Here is a 23,021-nt window from a genome sequence, read left to right as displayed (position 1 = left end):
TCCCTTGTCTTTACCAGAAGCAGACAGCAGGGCTGCCTCTTTTGCTCCAAGACAGATTGTGACTTTGAGCCCCAAACATTCACCTCCTCTTCAGGCTGGGAATGAGGCTAGTGGGATGCTTAATGGCATCAGTAAATGAATCTTTCTGGGTGCTGGACTGTTACCCATTTTCTGAATTTGTGTTGAACAAATCCATTTCTAGTTATATTGAGAAGTATACTTTCTGAGCAGTTCTTTGGAGCACAGAAAAGTTAATACAAAAATGTACTTTTCCTCCAATCCCCAGACACCTTCCACAAGACACATAGATCCAAGGAGCACACAACTCATACAATTTACAGCTGCAAAAAATCCTAAGCCTGTTCTAACCCAGCCTCTTCTTCTACATAAATGAAGGCCAGAGTAGTTACATGATTTGCCCAAGGTTCTAGTCCAGGCTGCAATCCAAAAGCATCACAGCAGAGTCATAAAATCAGCCTCATCCCTAAGTGTTAGGGAAATCCATCCTCCCTAAAATGTGCCAGATGACTAGGGCTCCCCTTCCACAACCCCCCCCCCCACCACCACCTTAGGGAGCCCACTCTCCAGGCTTGTAAACATATCCCTCCACTCCACACACAGCTTCTGGGAGGCCCTATGGAGGGGAGGAGCATTCACAGAGGAGTTTGGTTGTTTTCCTGTGTCCTGAACTACCTTCATTTGAAAGTTCCTTAGTAGAGCAGGGTGAGAATAGACAACCCCTGCTATTTATTTATTATGTAGTATAGAGTAGTGAGCAAAAAAGACAAAAAATCCCTGCTCCATGGAGCTTACATTCCAGTTGCAGGAAGAGACAGAAATAAATAAAAATAAATAAAACATACAATGAATCAAATGGCATTCAGTCTGATAGAGAAAAATAACTTTAGGAATAAATAGCATGGTTTTCAATACTGAGCAAATATTTGCCAGTGGAAGGTGCAGACCTCTTTAGAAAGTCACCTTGCATATCATCAGTTTTCTGTGCCACTAACACCCTAAACCAGCTTATTTACTCTGATTCCCTGAGTATTTTTGCAGAACTTCTCAAACGTTAAGGTGCCTAAGAGTCACCTGGGGATCCTATGCAACTGAAGAATCTCCAGGTGATACCAATGCTGCGGGTCCATGGACTACACTTTGAGTCAGAGCACAGCTAATCTAGGCCCTTTAGAGAGAGAAATCCTGGGCTTTAAGTAACCAAGGCGGTGGAGCAGCTCCAGGTGGGGCAAGCCACCTCCCCCTCCACCTTCCCACTCCCCTCCCCCCGCCCTACCCCACTCACCCCTGCAGGTGAGAGATGGATCTGGCCCTGCTAACCTGGCCTCTCCTATGTCTCCCTTTCCCGCCCCATCCCCGCCCCGCGCGGCCCGGCCCCACGCAGAGGATAATGAGAACTCCAAGTCCGATGAGAAGGGGAATCAGTCCGAGAACAGCGAAGACCCAGAGCCCGACCGGAAGAAGTCGGGCAACACGTGCGACAACGACATGAACTGCAACGACGACGGCCACAGCTCCAGCAACCCAGACAGCCGCGACAGCGATGACAGCTTCGAGCACTCGGACTTTGAGAACCCCAAGGCGGCGGAGGACGGCGGCGGCGGCTTCGGCGCGCTGGGCCCCATGCAGATCAAGGTCGAGCGCTATGTGGAGAGCGAGTCGGACCTGCGGCTGCAGAACTGCGAGTCGCTGTCCTCCGACAGCGCCAAGGACTCGGACAGCGCGGGCGAGGGGGGCGCGCAGGCCTCCAGCAAGCATCAGAAGCGCAAGAAGAGGCGGAAACGGCAGAAGGGCGGCAGCGCCAGTCGCCGGCGCCTATCCAGCACGTCGAGCCCCGGCGGCCTGGACACGGGCCTGGTGGAACCCCCGCGGCTGCTGTCCTCCCCCAACAGTGCCTCGGTGCTCAAGATCAAGACGGAGATCTCGGAACCCATCAACTTCGACAACGACAGCAGCATCTGGAACTACCCGCCCAACCGGGAGATCTCCCGGAACGAGTCGCCCTACAGCATGACCAAGCCCCCCAGCTCAGAGCACTTCCCGTCCCCGCCGGGCGGCACGGGCGGCGGGGGGCTGCACGTGGCCATCCCCGACTCGGTCCTCACCCCGCCCGGCGCCGACGGCACCGCCGCAGCCCGCGGCAAGACTCAGTTCAGCTCCTCGGCTCCCGCGGCCTTGGCCCCCGTCGCTCCGACCCGCTGTCGCCCCCGCTCTCGGCGTCCCCGCGGGACAAGCACCCGGGAGGCGGGAGCAGTGGTAGTGGTGGCGGTGGCGGTGGCGGCGGCGGCGGCGGCAGCGGCAGCAGTGCCCCGGGAGCCTCCAACTCCTTGCTGTACACTGGGGACCTGGAGGCGCTGCAGCGGTTGCAAGCCGGCAACGTCGTGCTGCCGCTGGTGCATAGGGTGACCGGGACCCTGGCGGCCACCAGCACGGCCGCGCAGAGGGTCTACACCACGGGCACCATCCGATACGCGCCGGCCGAGGTGACCCTGGCCATGCAGGGCAACCTGCTGCCCAACGCGCACGCTGTTAACTTCGTGGACGTTAACAGCCCCGGCTTCGGCCTCGACCCCAAGACGCCCATGGAGATGCTCTACCACCACGTGCACCGGCTCAACATGTCGGGACCGTTCGGCGGCGCAGTGAGCGCGGCCAGCCTGACGCAGATGCCCGCCGGCAACGTGTTCACCACGGCTGAGGGACTCTTCTCCACGCTGCCCTTCCCCGTCTACAGCAACGGCATCCACGCGGCACAGACTTTGGAGCGCAAGGAGGACTGAGCGCCGCCCCGTGCGGCCTGGGGCCCCGCCCGGAGGCATCGTCGGCGTTTTCGTTTAGACCTTTGATTCTAGCACTTTGAATTCGAGCAGGTCAGCATCTTCTCTCACCACGACGGTCCCCTTCCCGTCCCCCCTTTCTTTCACTTGACTCATTCTTTCCTGTAAAGATATGTTTATTTTTGGCCTTCAGAGGGTCAGATGACCAGTTGCCTGCCATTTTGTCTTCTTCTGAGATGTGTGTTGGGTTGTTTTGCTTTCCTTTGCATCTTTATTAAGATGTCTTTACTGTGTATATGCCTCTGCCATAGAATACTCAGTCTTGTGGTCAAGAGATTTCTCAAGTGACAACCATTGGGTTTTCTTCCTAAAGATCTTGATATGATCAAGATTGAAAGAGACAAGCATAAACAATGTGCCCTGTTTGACTAAGTCAAATGAAATGGGGTGGTGTTTGTTTTTCGGTTTTTTTTTTTTTTTTTTTTGGTTTTTGTTCCTAATTCCTTTAAAAATAGGAGGATAGTATTTTAGAATTTTATGCAGAATTTAATTCTTTTGATGGTTAAGATTTTAAGGTTTTCTTACTTGCACATAAAAATAATTTGGGTTCTTAATTTCTGGCCTGTGACTAGAATGTTTAAAAAAAAAGTTGGACTAAATGTTAATTACTGAAACATTAACTTAATTTCTAAAACCATGGTGCTATCATTTATTAATCTGTAATGTCTTCATACAAAATGCAGCTCCTGGGCTGGGTTTTGGGGTGGGGGGAATGTGTTCTGTCCTGGTCTGGAGTCCGTTGCTGCAGTCTCCTTGGTTAGTTAAGACAAAGCCCTCATTAACGTTTGCTGCAGGACTTAAAATTTTTTACCTCCCAACTAACAAACATAGCCTCACATTAAATTTAATGGGTCAGGAAAGTCCTTTTTAAAAGGGCATTTGGAAAACTCAATCAAACTGATTTGAGGAGCAGTTTAGGTACATATTGCCTTTTGCTGAGCTTTTTTTTCCCTTTTCTCAGTCTAACTGAGGCTAATTTTTACAACTTCAATTAACACTTCGGAGTAAAAGAAGGAGAAAAAATATTTAATTTTTTTTTCATTTCTTGCTTAAAAAAAGGAAGGTTGGTATTTGGGGGGACTGATTTGATTTGATGGATTTTTTTTTTCCCCTTTGGTTCTTTTCTTTCTAGGTTGGAACCAATAAGGTTTAAAACTAAAGAATGGGTTAAAATAAGCTTCAAACGGATTAACTGCAACTGAAAACTGCACATTAAGTTAAAAAAAAGAAAAAAAGAAAAAGAAAAAAAAATATATCCTATTTTGTCTTTGTTGCCAGAAATCAGTGTAGTGTCAAACACTCCAAATGACTGTCAAGTATAAATTCTTCTTCAACTCCATTTTTGGCAGCTGTTTGTTAAGGCATCTAATAACAGATGTGAGAACTGTAACGTGTGCGCTGTGTACGTGTCCTTGGCTGTCAGCCCATTGCAGTTTCCATGTGTGTTTCTATATGCGGTATATACTAAGATAATGTAGTTGTTTTGTCCTTTGTCCTCTCTGTGCTCTATCTCTAGTCCGGAGTGGTACAGTCCCATTCCTGCAGTCCTAGTGAATCAGTGATTCTTGGGGGTTAGTGATTTTTGTGCGGTGGCCTTCCTCTGTAATGTCACCCTATGCTGCTTCTACTGTCTGTGAATCTTCCGTTTCACTTTTTACTATTCCTGCTGTTGCTTTTGCTGGTGTATATTCTCCCAACCGCTCCCCTTTCTCTCCCTCCCTCTCTCTATCTCTCTTTCTCTCAGTTTCCCTTTTCCCTGCCTCACCTTCCCCTCCCCACCCCCCAACTTCTCCAAACTCTTTCTCGTTCTCAGAGATAAAAAGACTCTTAACTAGCTCAAGGTTAATGGAGCCATTTTTCCCACAACGGAATCCTGGGTACGACTCTTTCTTCTGGAGTGCCACACAAAGCACTGAAGAAAATGCTCAGATATATAAAATAAATTGATGCCATATAGCCTCAGCTGTTAACATTCCCAGAGTCCCTTGTGCTCTACCTATAAGCAGTGGGTGCTTTTCTTTGGTTTCCTTCCAGGTTGGCTGATGGAGCAATATATAAAACAATTTACCAGTGAGACAGAAAATTATTTCAAAGGTCAACCAACATTTTTTAAAAAACAAAAGGGGAGGGGGTCATGGACTATAGAATTGTCATATATATTTGTTTATGTGTGCAATGCTAATATAGTAACTACGGCTGTCCTTTGAATATCACTGTGTTGAGTGGATTCCTTCAGGATCTTTGAGTCCATGAGTTGGGCCCAAACCACTGTGGAAGAGTAAAAAAAGTTAAATGCCACAAATTTTCATAGTGCACTTACTTGAAGGATTTAAGGAGATTTAGAAGGTGAAGAAGGCCAATCACAAAATTTAAAGATTAATTTTGGAAGCTCTACTCTAGCTATCGAACAATCAAAGGAATGCACCTATCAGCTACAAAGAACAGCTAGACAGCTGTTTTGTTTTTTTTTTTTTCTTTTATAAATGTTTCTGTGTTGTGTCAAAATGATTCCTGGTGATTTAAACTAACAGATAATCACAGCTGCTGTCTAAATCCATAGTGTTAAAATTACAAAATGAAAAAAAAAAAAAAACACTTCATTACCTGTGAAGACTGTGTCTGTGTTTTTAACTATTTCTTGTACAAATATATGAAAACTTTTATGAGGAGACTGGTGCCAAGTAGCTGAATAATGGGGAAAGGGATATTCTGTTCTTAGCAGTGTTACCAACTCTACAATATATATATATAAAAAAATTAAAATGTTACAAAGCGACAGCTATGGTACATTTGTTTTGTGTGAAGCTAACCGGACCTAACTTCCTGAGTGCCTGGCTTATTTTGAAACATTTTTTTTCATTGACCATTGATAATGCTGCAAATCAGAAATGTACATACTTCATTTACAACAGGGTTCTTTTTATACTTTTGTAGATCCTCATACATGTCACATACATGGTTGTCTTTATGTAACTTAATTTTTCATCCGCAGGTGCCATTTTCATAATAAACTTCTCTTGGATTTGTTACTATCTGGCATCATTTCTTTTACATGTAACCATCCTAACTAATGAAGGCTGGTAGTATTTGTTTAAGCAGGTACCTTGGTCATTATTCTTGATTTAAAAAAAAAAATTTAAAGCATCCATATTTTTGCTAGTTTTGGACAAAATACATAGCTTGTGTACCAACAAGGCTGACAAGGCACAGATTAAGATGCTAATCCAAATACTACACCAAACTTGCAACCATCCTAAATTTTCAGCTACCCCAACTCATTGTCATATGAGCATTTTTATGCACATTATCAAAGCTGAACAACAGGCCCACAACATTAACCACTATGGAAAGTGTGCATTTTTTCTTGATTAATGCACAGTAAGTGATGACAGTTTTCATACATTAATCATTTAAAATGCACTAGATATTTTCATTTATTATGAGCTACAATGTATAACCAAATGTTCCATTGCTTCTATCTTCTCTGTATACTAAATATGTATTTTCTTTCTCCAGATAAGACAAGTCACGGTTGTGCTGTATTATTGGTTAGGTCGGCATGCAGCTTGTCCTGTTTTGAAGCAGGTCAGCTGGCTGACTCCAAAACATAAATCGAGGCAACTTCAGCTGCTCTCCCAAAGTTAAGGATACAGGTGGGTCACCTGTTAGATCTGTGCTCTACAGAAAAGAGATGTGATTGGATGGAGCAGAAAGAAAAGGCACTTTGTCCAAAAGCTCCCAACTATAGTAAATAGCATGTCCTAATTGTCTTTCAAGGGTGCAGTTCAAGGGTGCTTTTGGTTAATGGAGGATGGCTTCAGCCTGGTGGATGTAGAAATGTGGCTTTGGTTGGGGAGCCCTAGATCTCTCTACTGTGCCCTTTATGGGTCCCCTGAAATAAAGTACTTAGGATTAGAAATAGAGAAGGGGTATGGAGAACACAGAACGGGGCCCTCATAACTACTGCACCAAAATTTATCTTTCCCTTTTGCTTTTGAGGGTCAGAAGAACAGAGTAGAGCAAAACTGAGAAGCAAACAAATTGATGAAGCCAGAAATGCAGTCCCATACAGGTGACAATGAGTGTTGAGCCAGCTTATCCAAGGCCCTCTGTGGGCATGTTGATGGATCTGGCTCTTAGCAGTGGCTTCCAAAGCTTTAGATGGAGAAGGGTCTACCAAGGCAGACGGCTGACCCGCTGAAGGCTGCATGGCAATATTGGCCATAACACTCTAATGTTAGGCACCCCTTCAGCCCTGTGATCTGGAGGTGGTAGCAGTTGTGAACTGAAAAAGGAAAGTTAGATATGCTGATGAGTGAATTGAAATCCTCACAATATCTGGAGCTTCTGCAGTAGAAGTGGTAAAAATGCTAGATTCTTACCCAAGCTCAAGCTCCCTTAACATCAAGTTTCCTGTCCTTTATTTGTACCCATCAATGCTAAGATATGTCACTAACAAAATAAAGAACATATCTTAGTGGAAAAGAGATGGAGCGAGCACCAGGCTCAACCCCAGTGACAGTTGGGAAGCCCTGCCATCCCTGGGGCACAGGACCTCTCCCTCACCTTTGTGGCAGCAGGTCACTTTGTCAAGGCTCCAGTTTGCAGGTTATGGACAGAATGGGGATCTACAGCCAGCTCTCTGCATCTTCTCCTTACTAGCTGAAACTGATACTTGTTATTTGGCAATTAAACATAGAAATAAAAAAAAAAAACTTTAAGGTCACAAAAAGGACAATAGGGAAGATTAACATCCAGTTGAGCATAAAGAAAGTAGTCATAGTCCTTATGAACTGTAACTCATTTCACCTATCCTAGTCAAAGCCTTTACGTGTTGAGCATGTGAAAATGATTTAAAACCAAGTTGGCCTATGCATCACATTGAAGGTAAGAGATAATGTATATTATCAAGCCCAAAGGAGAGTCTGTTCAAGCCAGGAAGATTATTATTTGGGTTCAAAAATTAGAAAGAGTGAAGGACAAGGGAGACAAGCAGAACGCCTTGGCTAATGCTTCATATCATGTAGTAAAAAATACAAACCCTCTTCATGAACATGATTTCTGAAGAATGATGACAGCTAGTGGGCTTAAGAAACAATTCTGGAACACTAAGGTAAGCTAACCCCTTAGATACTTCTGCTTTTCTCTATCTCCTGGGAAACCACCATAAAGGGGGGGCAACCTGGTAAACACGCCAGGGGCACAAATCATGGCTTGATCATCTTCATGGCCCCCCCAGTAGTGTCCAGCTCAATGATTTATGAGTAGTCTTGACTCAGCAAAGATCTAAATACTGATGGATGAGGACATGTGGACAAATGAAAGTGAAACATGACTTGTCAAGAGGCAGAGATTCCATGAAAAATGTCCATGTAGTTTGGCTGGATGGCTTAAGTTTCCACCAGGAAACTGGCAAAGGAATGGCCAAGTGGATAAGCAGCAGGTTCATTCATTTCTGCCTTCCTGAGTAGTCCATACAGCTGGTACAGAGTTGGCCATCAAGGAATATTGGTTGGAGGATGTGTGTGTGCATGTATGTGTGTGTCCACAATATTATTTATTCTGTATTCAGCAATAAATTATATACCACAAACAGAAAGCAGGAAGAGAAAAGAACCCAAGCAGTTAGTAACTGACTTAGTAAACTTTGGACAGCTAGACGAATGGAGAACACGCATCAGACCATAACATCTTCTATTAAAATGGACCAGTCATGTAGCCCCAGATGTTATCTGGTGCCTGATGGGCTAGAAGTCCCATTGTATCTCTTGCTCAGGACTCTGAGCTTTTAATTAAAACAGCCTGAAACTGAAGTCACTTCTTAGCAGCCCAAGCAAATTGTTATTTCATCTTGAACCTCTAGTCCACCAGAACATGTTGGTCTTTTCACAACCTTGTGTTAAGATGGGTCTCCCACCTCCTCTGTTCATCTACTCTCCATGTGATACTGGCATGTGCTCAGGTGAAAAGCAGCTTAAAGAAAGAGGTTAGCTTACTAGCAAGGCATGCAAGGTGAGCAGAGGCCTATTCTTGGGAAAACATTTCTCATTTTCATTGTACTCCACATGCCCTCTGAGACAACATTCCCCAGCCCTGCTGGGGAGGAGAGACAGCCCCGGCATGTACAGAACCCTGGGGTAAAGGCGCATAACGCATCCAGAGCAAACTCCCAGTGGGCTATGCCCTTGTAAGTCAACTGAGGCAGGAAAGAAACAACCATGAGAAGGAAATGGAAAGAATGAGAGAAACCGTAGCATCCGTCATTTTACAGGAGCCCAATTGGGGTAAGATGCCAAGACTCCTGATACGTACGTATGAAATCATGCACTTAAAATTCAAATAAAAATCATGAGGCCACACTCAACTTTCTGAAAAGGAGTGGGCCTCCTTTGTCTCCTTTCATGGACCCAAACCAAACACAAAAGTACGAGTAAATTGCCTCGTACTTTCCTGAGGACAAACCACAGTTGTTTTTCCATTCTGTTCACCTCTCTGGGCCATCACGGGCTATACCAATAGGAATGACCCAGATCGTGTTCCTCTGGTGAAAGAATTTTTCTAGAATAAAATTAATCTCAGCTTTAGACATAATATATGCAAACTACTAAAGCCACTTTAAAAAAAAAAAAAAGGATCAGAGGGTAAGGAGTGGCTCTTCCTTGTACTGAAGGAGTTCTCAGATTTATAGCAGAAGTGTCAGAAACAGGATGTAATATCCATGTGACCCCTCCTACCTCCCCCCAAACAAAACCATTACACCCTTGATGAATTATTGACTTTAGAGTTTTATCTGTGCCATGAATAATCACAAACTTGGGAGTCTCAGGGCACAGTTCATAAACAAATAATTATATCACAATGATAATTTTTCAGGATTACAACATCAATCATGGCCATGTTATTATCAAGTACATTTTCTGGTCGCCTCTATTCATCAAACCCTCCTCCCCCTCCACCCTTCTGCACCACACAAGCAAAACTCATCACCAGATTGCCTCTTATTTACACATCACTCAAAGCAGGACAGAGTAAGCACACACAAAACGGGCCAACCCAGCGTTTATGAGAGATGAGTTTTCATTAAGAAAGTTCAAATTAAATGCATTGAGAAAGACGGAGGGGGGAGAGAATTAATTATTCCAGACTCCCCCAAAGAAGCATCTTTGAAAAGACCTTATTTGGGAGATAAAAACAGGCAGAAGGTTTATTTCATTTCAGGCAGCACTAAAACCAAAAGGAAAAAAAAAAAGTAAAAAGAAAAAAGTCAGTTTCCAAAAGCCAAGAAAATAACAGCAATGCAATAATGTGCCCCTTTTTAATAAAACTATTACAGAAGGCCAATAATTCTTAACATAGTTTGTAGTTTTTGTAAAGCACCCACAGTTAAACTGCTTTACTGAGTAATTTAACATGATTTAAGGTAGGTCTATGACCTGCTGTTCCCGGATAACAGAGGCATCTCACAAACCAAAAGAAAAATAGCAAAGCAATGTAAAGAAGGTACCCTCTTCAGATGAAAGCTTGTGCAGTAGGGTTAATCCCCTAACACGGCAATGCTCCCATTGACTCCCTGTACAAGAGGACTATCTCACTGGCCTCTGCTTCTAACCAGCAAGCAACGCGGGCAAAGCAATGTGATTCAGAAGGATGGATAGGGAGATATTTAAACTTCTTGGAAGGAGATACCAACCCAAGGATCTGAGACAATCCCCTGGTCACATCTCATCCTTGGGACATATGGCCTGAACCTAGATCAGATTCTCTTCTCATCAATCTGCATCTAGGAGAAGGCGAGCTGACAACCAGCAGTGAGCACCAAAGGTGGGTGGGGGAGGCGTGGGGAGTTAGACTCAGTGGGACCAGCCCCCAGCCCCAGGCTACCAGCCAGGCAGCTCCAGTCTTCAAGGACCCTGTGGGCTTCCTGGAAAACATCCTCTGCCTGCTCTACTGCTCTCATTTAAAAGCATGCCAGTGGCTTGAACATACCTGGCCTATTATGTCACTTTGCCTTACAACCAATCTTCTTTCATTTATAAACTTATTAAAAGAGGCAGTGGGATAGAAGGGAGAAAGATGTGACTCCAGTCCAGGGCCCACAAAGCTGACGAAAGCACCCTTCAAAGCCTGGATCTCCTCCAGCCTACCCTTGTCTTCACAGGCAGGCCACTCTCCCTCCACTGCCCTTCCTCCCCAACCACAGAGGCACCACCTCTGGGGGTGTTGCTCTCTCCTTACCAAGGCCAGCTCCTCACCCTCTCCTGGTCTCCCACCTGCCTCCCTCCCTCCTGCTCCTCTAAGGCCCTTGTGGTTTGTGGTTTTTTTCTCCATTGGTGCAATTTGACCTCCCTTGACTTCTCCCTACCCCCACCCCAGTCACCCCACTCAGCGTGAGGAGGCCCTGAAACCTGCCTATAAACCAAATGTCCAGAGTTCCACTGTAGCTCAGTGGTAATGAACCTGACTAGTATGCATGAGGACGAGGATTCAAACCCTGGCCCCATCAGTGGGTTAAGGATCCAGCATTGCTGTGAATGGTGGTGTAGGTCGCAGACACTGCTTGGATTCCGCATTGCAGTGGCTGTGGTGTAGGCCAGCAGCTGCAGCTCCGATTCAACCCTTAGCCTAGAAACTTCCATATGCTGTGGGTACCTGTATAAAAAAGAAAAAAAAATACATAAAAACAAAATAAAAATTAATAAATAAACCAAAGGTCCTTTCAGGAACTCTTCCCTCTTTAGAAAGCTGAGGAAGGACTGGCTGTAAATTCTTAACATTTTCATTTGGGCTCACATTACCTGATCCAAAAGGCTTGCACCAGCCACTGATAGAAGTGCTCAGGGCCCTGAGTCAGACTTGGGTAAGCCCCCCACCCATTCTCTCCCTGGAGAGGGTAGTGGGCAGTAGGGGGAGGAGGGGGAGAAATAAGGCAGCTCACAGTAGCCAGATGTTCATAACCCAGCCCGAGCAGGTGACAGCAGTCTACCCGGGCACAGTCCTCCTGGCACAAGTGGCTTTTGTAGTTCCTGTTGAGTCATCTAAGAGCCCTTGGCCCCCATGCCTGGAATTTACAAACCTCAGCAGATGCCTCTGCTTTAGAGTTACACAGAGGCGGGGGTTGGGGTATGGATTTATCAACATTTAAACATTAAAAGGACATTTCCCCCCCAAATATCAAGCTAATTGCTATTTCCTCAATAGCATTTTCCCAGATGGGGACACTAGCAATTATTTTTCATTTTTTAACATTTCAAAAAAATTAAAAGAAAGCTCAGATTTATTTCTTGAGTATTTCCACCTGAATTTCCTATGTGCTACTCTGGATATTTACATAGAGTTTCCCAAGTTAGAGACATTTTTCAGACATTGATTAATCTATAATTCTTTGAAGTAAGGAAGCATTATTATCTCCACTTTACAGATGTGGACACTAAGACACAGAGGTTAATGACTTGCCCAGGGGTCATACAACCAGACAGTTGCAGGAGTGGGTTTTATACAGAAGCTCCCCTTCCCGCTCTGAGGCTTAATTCACATTTGTTCTTGGCCCATGTGCCCTGTTCACATCACAGCTGTCTGCTGCGTCTGGCCACCTCTTAAATTTTGCCTTAAGGCCCTTAATATGCTTCTTGAAAGACCAATGCTTTCCTTTCCTAATGTCAGCATTTGCCCTCTCCCATTCATGCCTTCGCTCGTAAGTAGGAAACAAGTCCTTTCTGGAGCATTTTATAATGGTTTTGCATCACCAAACAGTTCTATTATTTACTTAACTTTTTTATAATAAATGTAAGCCCTGTAGTTCTGTCTAAACCTAGATAGAATCTGAGGCTTTGCTTAATTTCTGGCAGCTGCCCTACAATTTATTCAGTAAGAATTTACATAAGCCAAGCCAGGAATATAAAGATGAATCAAGTATTACCCTCTGCCCTTAAGTTGTTCACAAAGTAGGGAAGGAGACAAATGTAAAAGTTAATCATTACAATGGTCGGACAGGAGGACAGACATATAGACCGGGTGTTAGAGATGCACCCAGGATGGCAATTAACTCAAGTTGAGGAGACAAGGAAGCCTCCCAGGAGGTGGTGATGTTTAAAGCACATCTTGAAAGATAAGGAGGAGTTAATTGTGGATGTTAGAGGAAGAGCGATTCCTGGGAGGCACAGGCACTGTCTTGGAAGCAGGAGACAGTTTGCAAAGAATCCCATATGACGGCTCAATTGGAAACGAATCCAACTAGTATCCATGAGGATTCAAGGTTTGATCCCTGGCCTCAGTCAGTGGGTTAAGGATCCAGCGTTGCTATGAACTGTAGTGTAGGTCACAGACATGGCTTGGATCTGGCAGCATTGCTGTGGCTGTGGCATAGGCTGGCAGCTGCAGCTCCGATTGGACCCCTCACCTGGGAGCTTCCATATGCTGAGAGTGGGGCCCTAAAAAAAAAAAAAAAAAAAAAATCCAATATGACATCGTGCATACACATACCCTGTGCATCAATGTGGCTGGAAGTCAGCCAACAAGTGTGTGGACTGAGTTTAGCCCAAGCTTTGCAGGCCAAGCCCTGTGCCTTGGTGCAGGGCTGCATCCTCCCCATGGAAGGGGTACCTTGTTTTCACATAAAGGCACATCCCACTCACCAAGCCCTCCTTCTGCATCTGTTGCCACCCTGTAAAAGGGCATCTTTTTCTTGTTCACGCAAGGGAGCCATGTTGACAGGCAGGAGCCCTGTGAGGGACTAGCCTGAGTATCACATTGAGAAGTTTGAATGGTGTCCTACAGACAATGGGCAGTTCAAAGGAGCTCATTCAGAGAAGTGACCTAACAGAGTTTTTGTACTGGAAAGGTCACTCTGATGGCAATTTGGAGGACGGACAGGGTTAAAAAGAGGCAGGCAGGAGGTGATTGGGGAAATATCACATGTGATAAAGGAGGAGGGCCTGAGGCAGGACAGTGGTGGGGGAGCAAGCAAAGAGGGGATTGAGAGACGCAAGGAAGTTATGGAGAGAGATTGCAGAAAGAAAGCAGTCAGTGATGACTCCCGGGTTACTGGCTTCAGGACGGGTGTTTACCAAGATAGGCAGAGAGAATAGGACAAACGAAAGGTTTTATTTAAGACAATTTTAAAAATATAGACTATTACAGAGTTCTCATCGTGGCTCAGCAGAAACAAAACTGACTAGCATCCATGAGGACTCAGGTTCGATCCCTGACCTCACTCAGTGGGTTAAGGATCCAGCATTGCCATGAGCTGTGGTGTACGTCACAGACTCAGCTCTGATCTGGCATTGCTGTCTCTGTGGCAAAGGCCAGCAGCTGTAGCTCTGATTCGAACCCTAGCCTGGGAAGTTCCATATGCTGCAAGTGTGGCCCCAAAAAGACAAAAATAAAAAAATAAAATATAGACTACTAGAGAATGAGTAAGCAGGAGGAGCTGAAGAGTCTACTTCAGATGCAGGAAGTTTTAAGTGCTAATGGGGAAGCCAGGTAGAAATGTCCAATGAGCAGTTGGAAAAACAGCTCTAGGTCTCTGGAGAAAAATCTTCTTTAAAGATATAAGGTCAGAAACATCAGCACTTAGACAGTAGGAGGAGCTGGAGGTCTAGGGAGCACTGCACAGGAGAGAGGGTAGAGAGTGAGAAGAGGACCAAGAATGGAGGGCTAGGGCACGTCAACCAAGTGGTCAGAGGAATAGGAGTTTATGACAGAAATGAGAAAAGTAAGAGGCTAGAAGGACAAAGGGAAGGGAGTCACGGCAGTCAGTGAAGGAGAGGGTTTCAAGGCCAGAAGAGGCAACATCACCAAATGCTGCACAAATGTTAGGTGAGGACTGAGGCATCAAACCACTGGGCAACAATGGTGGCAAATGATGGTGACACTTTCTAGAAATTTGGCAGTGAAGGAAATGAAAAAGAAAAGGTTTCATTCCTAAGGAGTAACCTTATATCTGACCACCCTGATTGTTTAGACCTTTCTTTGAAAAGGTATAATCCCTTCACCACTTATACCAAGTGGGTTCTAATCAAGCAGATGTGAGGAAATGTCTGACTCCTGTAGAACCTGCCGTGTCACCTGCCTCCTCTGTGCATCACATGGATTTATCCTACAGCCTAGACTCTGGAACCAACACCGCAGTCATAGAAGACACTGCAAGCACTAAGGTCAGACACAGGATACTGTGCGTCTGTCAAGGACTTACTGTCCTCTGACATTCCTCCCCCAGAGAAATTAATTGCCTTTCCTTGGTGTAACCTCTCTGATAATTTTCAGAGGCTCTTGTGTAATGGTCCTTATTTTAAAAAAGAAACCTCATTCCAAGAAAGATAAAGTAACAAAGTGTACAACCGAGGCTTTATTCCATAAAGATGCGTTTGCTCCCAAACCTGGATGAGACTGGGATTGAGTCATATGGAGTCATCAACTCCAGGTAAGCCACTATAGCCAAATACCACTGTAACAGAGACCGTTGGCTGACCACCCAATATCCATTCTCCTTTTTCTCCTTGGTAACTGATCCCCAAATTTTAGCTAGGCACAACCCTGCCCAGAATAAGACATTCTATTTCCCAGCCTCCCTGGTAGCTAAATACTGCCATATGACAACATTTGCGCCAATGAGGTCTGAGCACAGGATGGGAACTCAAAGAAAGCTGATACACTGGGATGGCATTTTTCTGTATCTGTCTTTTCTCCTTGTTCTGGCTTGTAACTCAGGCACAATAATGGGCATTCCAGCGGCCATACTGGATAATGAAGTCACCTTAAACTGGAAGCCCTGGACTTGAATAAGGGAGCAGAGTTTAGTTTTCTGAGGACATCATGTGAGCCATGGGCCACGTACTTCTGGAAATCTTTCATACAACATTTAATAAACTGTCTTGTTTAAGCCATGTTATTTGGTAGCAGGAGTTTATTTTGCCGCTGAATTTAATTCTTAACTGATGTACCTGTTATATTAGATTCACTAGCTACTGGCTATTGGTCCCCTAGCTCTTTTCTAAAGCCTTTTGACCCACATTGCCCCTTATGCTTTCTAGCACAAGAACAGGAAAGCATGAAAAATCAAATGTGAGGGAAGCTAGAAGATTTGACATTGTGAGAGGGATGCAGTTGAGGTCCTTTAAGTCTTTGGTGAAGAACTGACGAGTGAGGATTCCAGATAACTCCACATATCCGAAGAGAAAAAGAATCCTGCAGGAAATGTCAAGTTCATCACAATCAAAACCAGAATCAATTCTGGCTGCACAGAAGTTCTATACCCCATTTGTTGCCCCCGTGGTGTCTTCTATTAATCCACTTATCTCAGAAGCATCCTCTAAATTGTTCTTAAACAACAAGCATGGTTACAGCTCAAAGAAAATGTCAAGAGGACTCTAGAGTGAACAACTCAGAGAATGAACCAGAAGATCTTCAAATTAACTCTACTACTAGATTACAATGAGACGCTATAGGCACACTGATGTCTGGCATGAACAGAGTCAGGAGACTTTCTTAGTGGAAGCTAGACTAATAATGTAAACGCAAAATGATGCTATGAGGCAGCCACCAGTTATCTGGAGACATGGCACAGTCCAAGCAGGGTGCTTTAAACATGGCCTAATATGAGGAACTGAAAATTCTACAAAGAAACATGAGGATATCACAAGAAAAGAACCAGAGGCAAAACTTACCATATACCATGTATTACAGTAAGCACTTTCCATCCAGTCTCTCATTGACCCAATATTGGTAGATGCTATGGTTACATCTATCTAAGAGATTTAAAGCTGAGATTCAGAGACATTAGGTGACTTATTCAAAGTCTCATAACTAGTACGTGGTAGAAGCAGGATAACTCAGGTCTCCCTGGCTCCAAAGCTTGATTTGTCTTTAACCATAAAGCTATGGGCTTTTTTTTTTTTTTTTTTTTCTTGCTGTGGAAGGGAATTTTGAGGAGAAAATTGTTTCTGAAAGCAACAATACCTAATTTTTTCTTTTAAATACTTTATAAAACAAATTGAGATTTTTTTAAACAATAGCAAAAATTACTGAAAATAAAAAGGACTTATTTGGCTTATTTTTTGCATGTTTATTCTTTAATTGGGATCCAAGAACTCGAACATCAAAAATCAAAAGAGCTATAGCCCTCATTTCTGATTTTAAATGTAATTTACCACAGGATGGTTAAAAACAGATAGACAGCCTGAGGGCTTGAGGCCAATGTGGAGATCTAGACAGGACTATGATTCCTGGGGTCTGGCCAGAAACCTGCCGCCCTCTAGGGTGACACTTAGCTCCCTTCCACACAAGACCACAAAGGCTGCGAGTCATTGTAGTTTCTCCTGAGCCAGTTGCTGAGCCTCACAGCGTGCAGTCCAGCATGATTATCATCACCTTGGGACTACAGCCAGTTTAAGCACACAAGTCTATGCCCCACCTCCCTTCTGAAACAGGTTCCAGCTTTCCATCTTGTTTTGGTTGGCAGTTAAGGGAGGGCTTCTCGATAGCGATAAAATGTTTGATTTACCAGAAATTTTAAAAATTTACATTTTTATTCCCCATAACACAGTCTAAACATTTACAAAGCCAAAACCACAAACTCGTATCTATAATTATGGTGGAAGATTTAAACATGCATCTAGTAGAAATTTGTAGAATAAGCAGGAGGAAAAAAATAAAGAGGCATATAAATTATTTGAAAAAAAATGATTTGCTTAATAAATTTGACCTAATTCATATGAATAAATTTGACCTAATATGCATATATAGAACACTAGGGTCATTGAAATATCGAACTTTTCAAATTCATACAGAACATTTATAAAATTGACAATATACTGGACTTTAGCCAAGTCTTAACAAAGTTCTGAGTATTTGAATGTTCAGATTCAGTATGTCCTTGCCCATAATGAAACTGGGCTAGAAATCAATAATAAAATGATAATAATACCTAGAAAATCAGCATATAATTAGAAATTAAGAAAAAATCATAATGTAAACCAGAAATAATTGAATAATGAAAATACTATATATAAAAATGTCTAGGGTTCTGCTAAAACATTACTTACAGAGAAATAGGTAATCCCATAAATACATATTAGAAAAGAAAAATGACTGACAATTAATGTTAAGCATCCATATCAAGAAATTAAAATGAGCAAATTAACCCAAGAAAATAGAATAAATTGAATCATAATAAAAATCACAAAATAATAACTGAAAACACTCCAAAGAAAACAAAAATCAGGTCATTGAAAGAAGATAATCATAGCATTCATTAATAGCAGAATAAAGAATTATACCAACCTTCACTGCATACGATAAAAAGAAAACCAAACAAAATAAAAATTATTTTTAAAACATTTTCAAGGGGTCAATTTAAAAAGAGGATATATTGCTGTGGCTCTGGTGTGGGCTGGTGGCTACAGCTCCGATTAGACCCCTAGCCTGGGAACCTCCATATGTCATGGGAGTGGCCCTAGAAAAGGCAGAAAGACAAAAAATAAAAATAAAAAAGAGAATATAACATTAGTAAATATTTATTCACCCAACAAAGGAGCACCTAAATATACAAAGCCAGTATTAACATACATGAAAAGATGTACAGATAGCAATATACTACTAGTAGGGGACATCAATATCCCAAAAAATCTCATCAAAGAATAGACCATCAAGACAAAAAAGCAATATGAAAATATTGAATTTAAGTGACACATTAGACCAGATGGACATTTATAGAACATTCCATCCAAAAGCAGTAGGATACACATTCTCCTCAAGCACACATGGAACATTCTCCAGGACAGATTATATTTTAGGCCATGAAGCAAGTCTGAATAAGTTGAAGAAGACTGAAATTATATCATGCATCTTTTCTGACCACAATATTAAAACAAGGAATCAATTATAAAAAGAGAACTAGAAAATTCACAGATATGCAGATATTAAAAAAAAAAAAAAGCAAAACATGCTACTGAACATTCAGTGGGTCAGAGAATAAACCAAAATAGAAATTTAAAAAAAAATTGAGACAAATGCAAATAGAAATATAGCGTATCAAAACATATGGGATACAGGGAGTTCCCACTGTGGCTCAGTGGTTAACAAATTCGACTAGGAACCATGAGCTTGCAGGTTCGATCCCTGGCCTTGCTCAGTGGGTTAAGGATCCGGCATTGCTGTGAGCTGTGACGTAGGTTGTAGATGTGGCTCTGATCCCACATTGCTGTGGCTCTGGTGTAGGCCAGCGGCTACAGCTCTAATTAGACCCCTAGCCTGGGAACCTCCATATGCCGCAGGAGCAGCCCTAGAAAAGGCAAAAAGACAAAAAAATATATATATATATGGGATACAACAAAAGCCATCCCGAGAGGGAAGTTCATAGCAATAAATGCTTACTTTAAGAGACAGTAAATATTCAGATACATGCATCCCAATGTTCAAAATAGTATTATTCATAATAGCCAAGATATGGAAGCAACCTAAGTGTCCATCAGCAGAGGAATGGATAAAGATGTGGTATATATACAATAGAATACCATTTAACCACAACAAAGAATGAAATTTTGCAGCAACATGGTTGGACTTGGAGGGTATCATGCCAAGTGAAATAAGTCAGAAAGATATAGACAAATACTGTATGATATCACTTATACATAAAATCTAAAAAATACAATGAACTAATGAATAAAACAAAAAAGAAAGAGTCACAGAAAAAAAACTAGTGGTTAACAGTGAGGGGAGGACTAATGTAGAACAGGGGAATGGGAGATACAAACTACTGGGTTTTAAGATAGGCTCAAGATTGTATTGTCTAACATGGAGAATATAGCCCATATTTTATAATAACTACACATGGAAAGTAACCTTTAAAATTTTTATTGATTTTTTTTTTACTTTTGAAGAGAAAATAAATGTCTCAAACAACCTAATTTTACATGTCAAAGAACTAGGGGAGAAAAAGAATAAAGCCCAAAGTTAGAAGAAGAAAGAAAATAACAAAGATCAGAGTGGGAATAAATGAAATAGAGACAAAAAAAAAAAAATAAGATCAATGAAACTAAGAGCTGTTGGAAAAAATTTAAAAAAAACTTTTAGTTAGACTAAACAAAAAAAAAGAGGACTGAAATAAGTTAATTAGAAAATAAAGAAGAGATGTTACAACTTATAGCACAAAAATACATAAAATTGTAAGAGATGACTATGAACAATTAAACGGCAACAAATTGGACCCAAAAGAAATGAATACATTCTTAGAAACATGTGAGACTGAACCACAAAGGAAAAGAAAATCTAAAGAGATTGATTACTAATAAAAAGACTGAATTAATAATCAAAAATTTCTGGAGTTCCCATCATGGCTCAGTGGTTAATGAATCCAACTAGGAACCATGAGGTTGTGGGTTCAGTCCCTGGCCTTTCTCAGTGGCTCGGATCTTGCATTGCTGTGGCTCTGGCATAGGCCTGTTGCCACAGCTCTGATTAGACCCCTAGCCTGGGAACCTCCATATGCTGTAGGAGTGACCCTAGAAAAGGCAAAAAGACCAAAAAAAAAAAATCAAAAATTTCTGAATAACAAAAAAGCCCAGGACCAAAGAGCTACACTGGCTGAATCCGACACTGGTGAATTCTACCAAACATTAAAGAAGAATTAATACTGAACCTTCTCAAACTCTTCTGAAAAACTAAAGAGGAAATTCAGTCTTCAATTCATTTTACAAAGCCAATATTACTCTGATACCAAAATCAGACAAGGACACAGGAAGGAAGGAAAGAAGGAATGAAAAAAGGGAGGGAGGAAGGAAGGAAAATTACAGGCTAATAGCCCTGATGGGCATAGAAGCAAAAGTCCTCAACAAAATACTATCAAACCAAATTCAACCATACATTAAAAGGATTATACACCATGATCAAGTGGGATTTATTTCTGGAATGCAAAACCCAATCAATGTCATATACCACATTAATAAAATGAAAGATAAAAATGGTATGATTATCTCAATAAATGCAGACAAAGCATGTGATAAAATTCAAAGTCCATTCATGATAAAAATTCTCAATAAGCTGGGATTAGAGAGTACATATCTTAACATAATAAGGGTTATATATGACAAGCCCACAGCTTATTTAATACTCAATGATAAAGAGCTAAAAGCTTTTCCTCTAAGATCAGGAACAAGATAAGAATGTTAACTCTCACCACTTTTATTTAACATAATACCAGAAATCCTAGCTTGAGCAATTAGGCAAGAAAAAGAAAAGACATCCAAATTGGGAAAGAAATAAAACTGTCTCTATTGGCAGATGACATGATATTATGTAGAGAAAATCCTGAAGACTCGACAATAAAACTCTTAAAAATAAAAAATAAATAAATATCAAAGATTGCAGGATACAAAATCAATATACAAAAAAGTTGCATCTCTATATACTAAGAAAAGACTATCAGAAATTAAGAAAACAATAATCCCATTTATGATTACATCAAAACAGTATAATATTTAGCAATAAATTTAACTATAGAGGTAAGAGATTTGTATACTGAAAACTGTAAAAGATTGATGCAAGAAATTGAAGATATAAGTAAATGAAAAGAGATTCCATGCTAATGAATTAGAAGAATACAGTTAAGATGTTGATACTACTCAAAGCAATCTACAGATTCAATGCAATTTCTGTCAAAATTCCAATGGTATCTTTCACATAAATAGAACACATAATCCTAAAATTTATGGGACCATAAAAGATCTCAGATCTAAAGATCTCAAGCTAAAGAAATCTTGACAAAGAAGAACAAGACCAGCCACATCACACTTCCTGGTATCAACTGTATTACGAAATTATACTAATCAAACATAATATGATACTGGTATGCAAACAGACACACAGATCAATGGATCAGAATTGAGAGCCCAGAAATAAACCCATGCATATATGGTCAATTAATTCAGGACAAAGGAGCCAAGAATATACAACGGGGAAAGGACAATCTCTTCAATAAATGGTGTTAGGAAAACTGGCCAGCCACGTGGGGAAAGAGAGATTGGGGGGGTGGAGAAAGAGAGAGAGAGAGGGATGGCATGGAGGAGGGCAGAAAATTAACTCAAAATGGATTTAAGACTTGAATGTAAGACTTAAAACTGTGTAACTGGTAGAAGGAAACATAGGTGGTAAGCTCCTTGACACCTATCTTGGCAATGATTTTTTGAATGACACCAAAAGCAAAGGCAACCAAAGCAAAAATAGACAAGTGGGACCACATCAAACTAAAGAAACTTCTACACAGTAAAGGGAACTATTAACAAAATGAAAAGGCAACTTACAAATTGGGAGAACATTTTGCAAATCAGCCATCCAATAAATTGTTAATATCCAAAATATGTAAAGAACTCAAAAAATACAATTAAAAGATAGAAGGTCAGAATAGACATTTCTCCAAAGATGATATACAGATGGCCAACAGGTACATGAAGAGGACCTCAACACCACTTACTTCGGGGAAATGCAAATCCAAACCAGAACCAGATACCAACTCACATATTTTAGAATGTCTGTCATCAAAATGCGGAGAGATAACAAGTATTGGCGAGGATATGGAGAAAAGACAACCCTTGTACATGGTTGGTAGGAATGTAAATTAATGCAGCCACTATGGAAAACAGTATGGAGGTTCCTCAAAAAACTAAAAATAGGTCTACCATATGATCCAGCAATTATACTTCTGGATATTTATCTGAAGAAAATGAAAACACTAACTTGAAAAGATATATGCACCCTCATGTTCACTGCAACATTATTTACATTATCTAAGACAAGGAAACATCCCACGGGTCTATGAATGCATAAGGAAAATGTAGTTTATATATACAGAGGATTATTACTCAGTCTTCAGAAAGAAATTCTACTATTTGTGACAACATGGATGGAACTTGAGGGCCTTTATGCTAAATTAAATAGGTTAAACAGAGAAAGACAAATTCCATATGGTCTCACTTTTATGTGGAATCTAAAAAATAAAAAAAATAAAAATAAAAAAAACTCGCCCTGAGCTGATGTGTAGGTCTCAGAGGTGGCTTGGATTTGGTGTTGCCGCGGCTCTGGCATAGGCCAGTGGCTACAGCTCCTATCTGATCCCTAGCCTAGGAACTTCCATGTGCCCCAAGAACAGACCTAAAAAAAAAAAAAAAAGAAGTAAAT

The 23,021-nt window shown here is 41.7% G+C and overlaps 1 protein-coding gene and 1 long non-coding RNA gene across 3 annotated transcripts in view; one reads left to right on the top strand and one right to left on the bottom strand.

Annotated features, from left to right (window-relative positions):
- The window catches only part of NPAS3 (neuronal PAS domain protein 3), an 875,835-nt gene extending 869,948 nt beyond the window's left edge, over positions 1-5,887 (top strand). The window contains 2 exon segments of the mRNA XM_021099860.1: positions 1,403-2,203; positions 2,206-5,887. Coding sequence (XP_020955519.1) covers positions 1,403-2,203; positions 2,206-2,798 — 1,394 coding nt within the window. The 3' untranslated portion in view covers positions 2,799-5,887.
- LOC110261683 overlaps positions 1-23,021 on the bottom strand; it is a 258,687-nt gene that overhangs the window by 169,841 nt on the left and 65,825 nt on the right. The window lies entirely within an intron of this gene.

The sequence above is a fragment of the Sus scrofa genome, chromosome 7 (assembly GCF_000003025.6).
Source record: "Sus scrofa isolate TJ Tabasco breed Duroc chromosome 7, Sscrofa11.1, whole genome shotgun sequence".
Classification (NCBI taxonomy): Eukaryota; Metazoa; Chordata; class Mammalia; order Artiodactyla; family Suidae; genus Sus; species Sus scrofa.
This window is presented reverse-complemented; position numbering and strand designations above follow the sequence as displayed.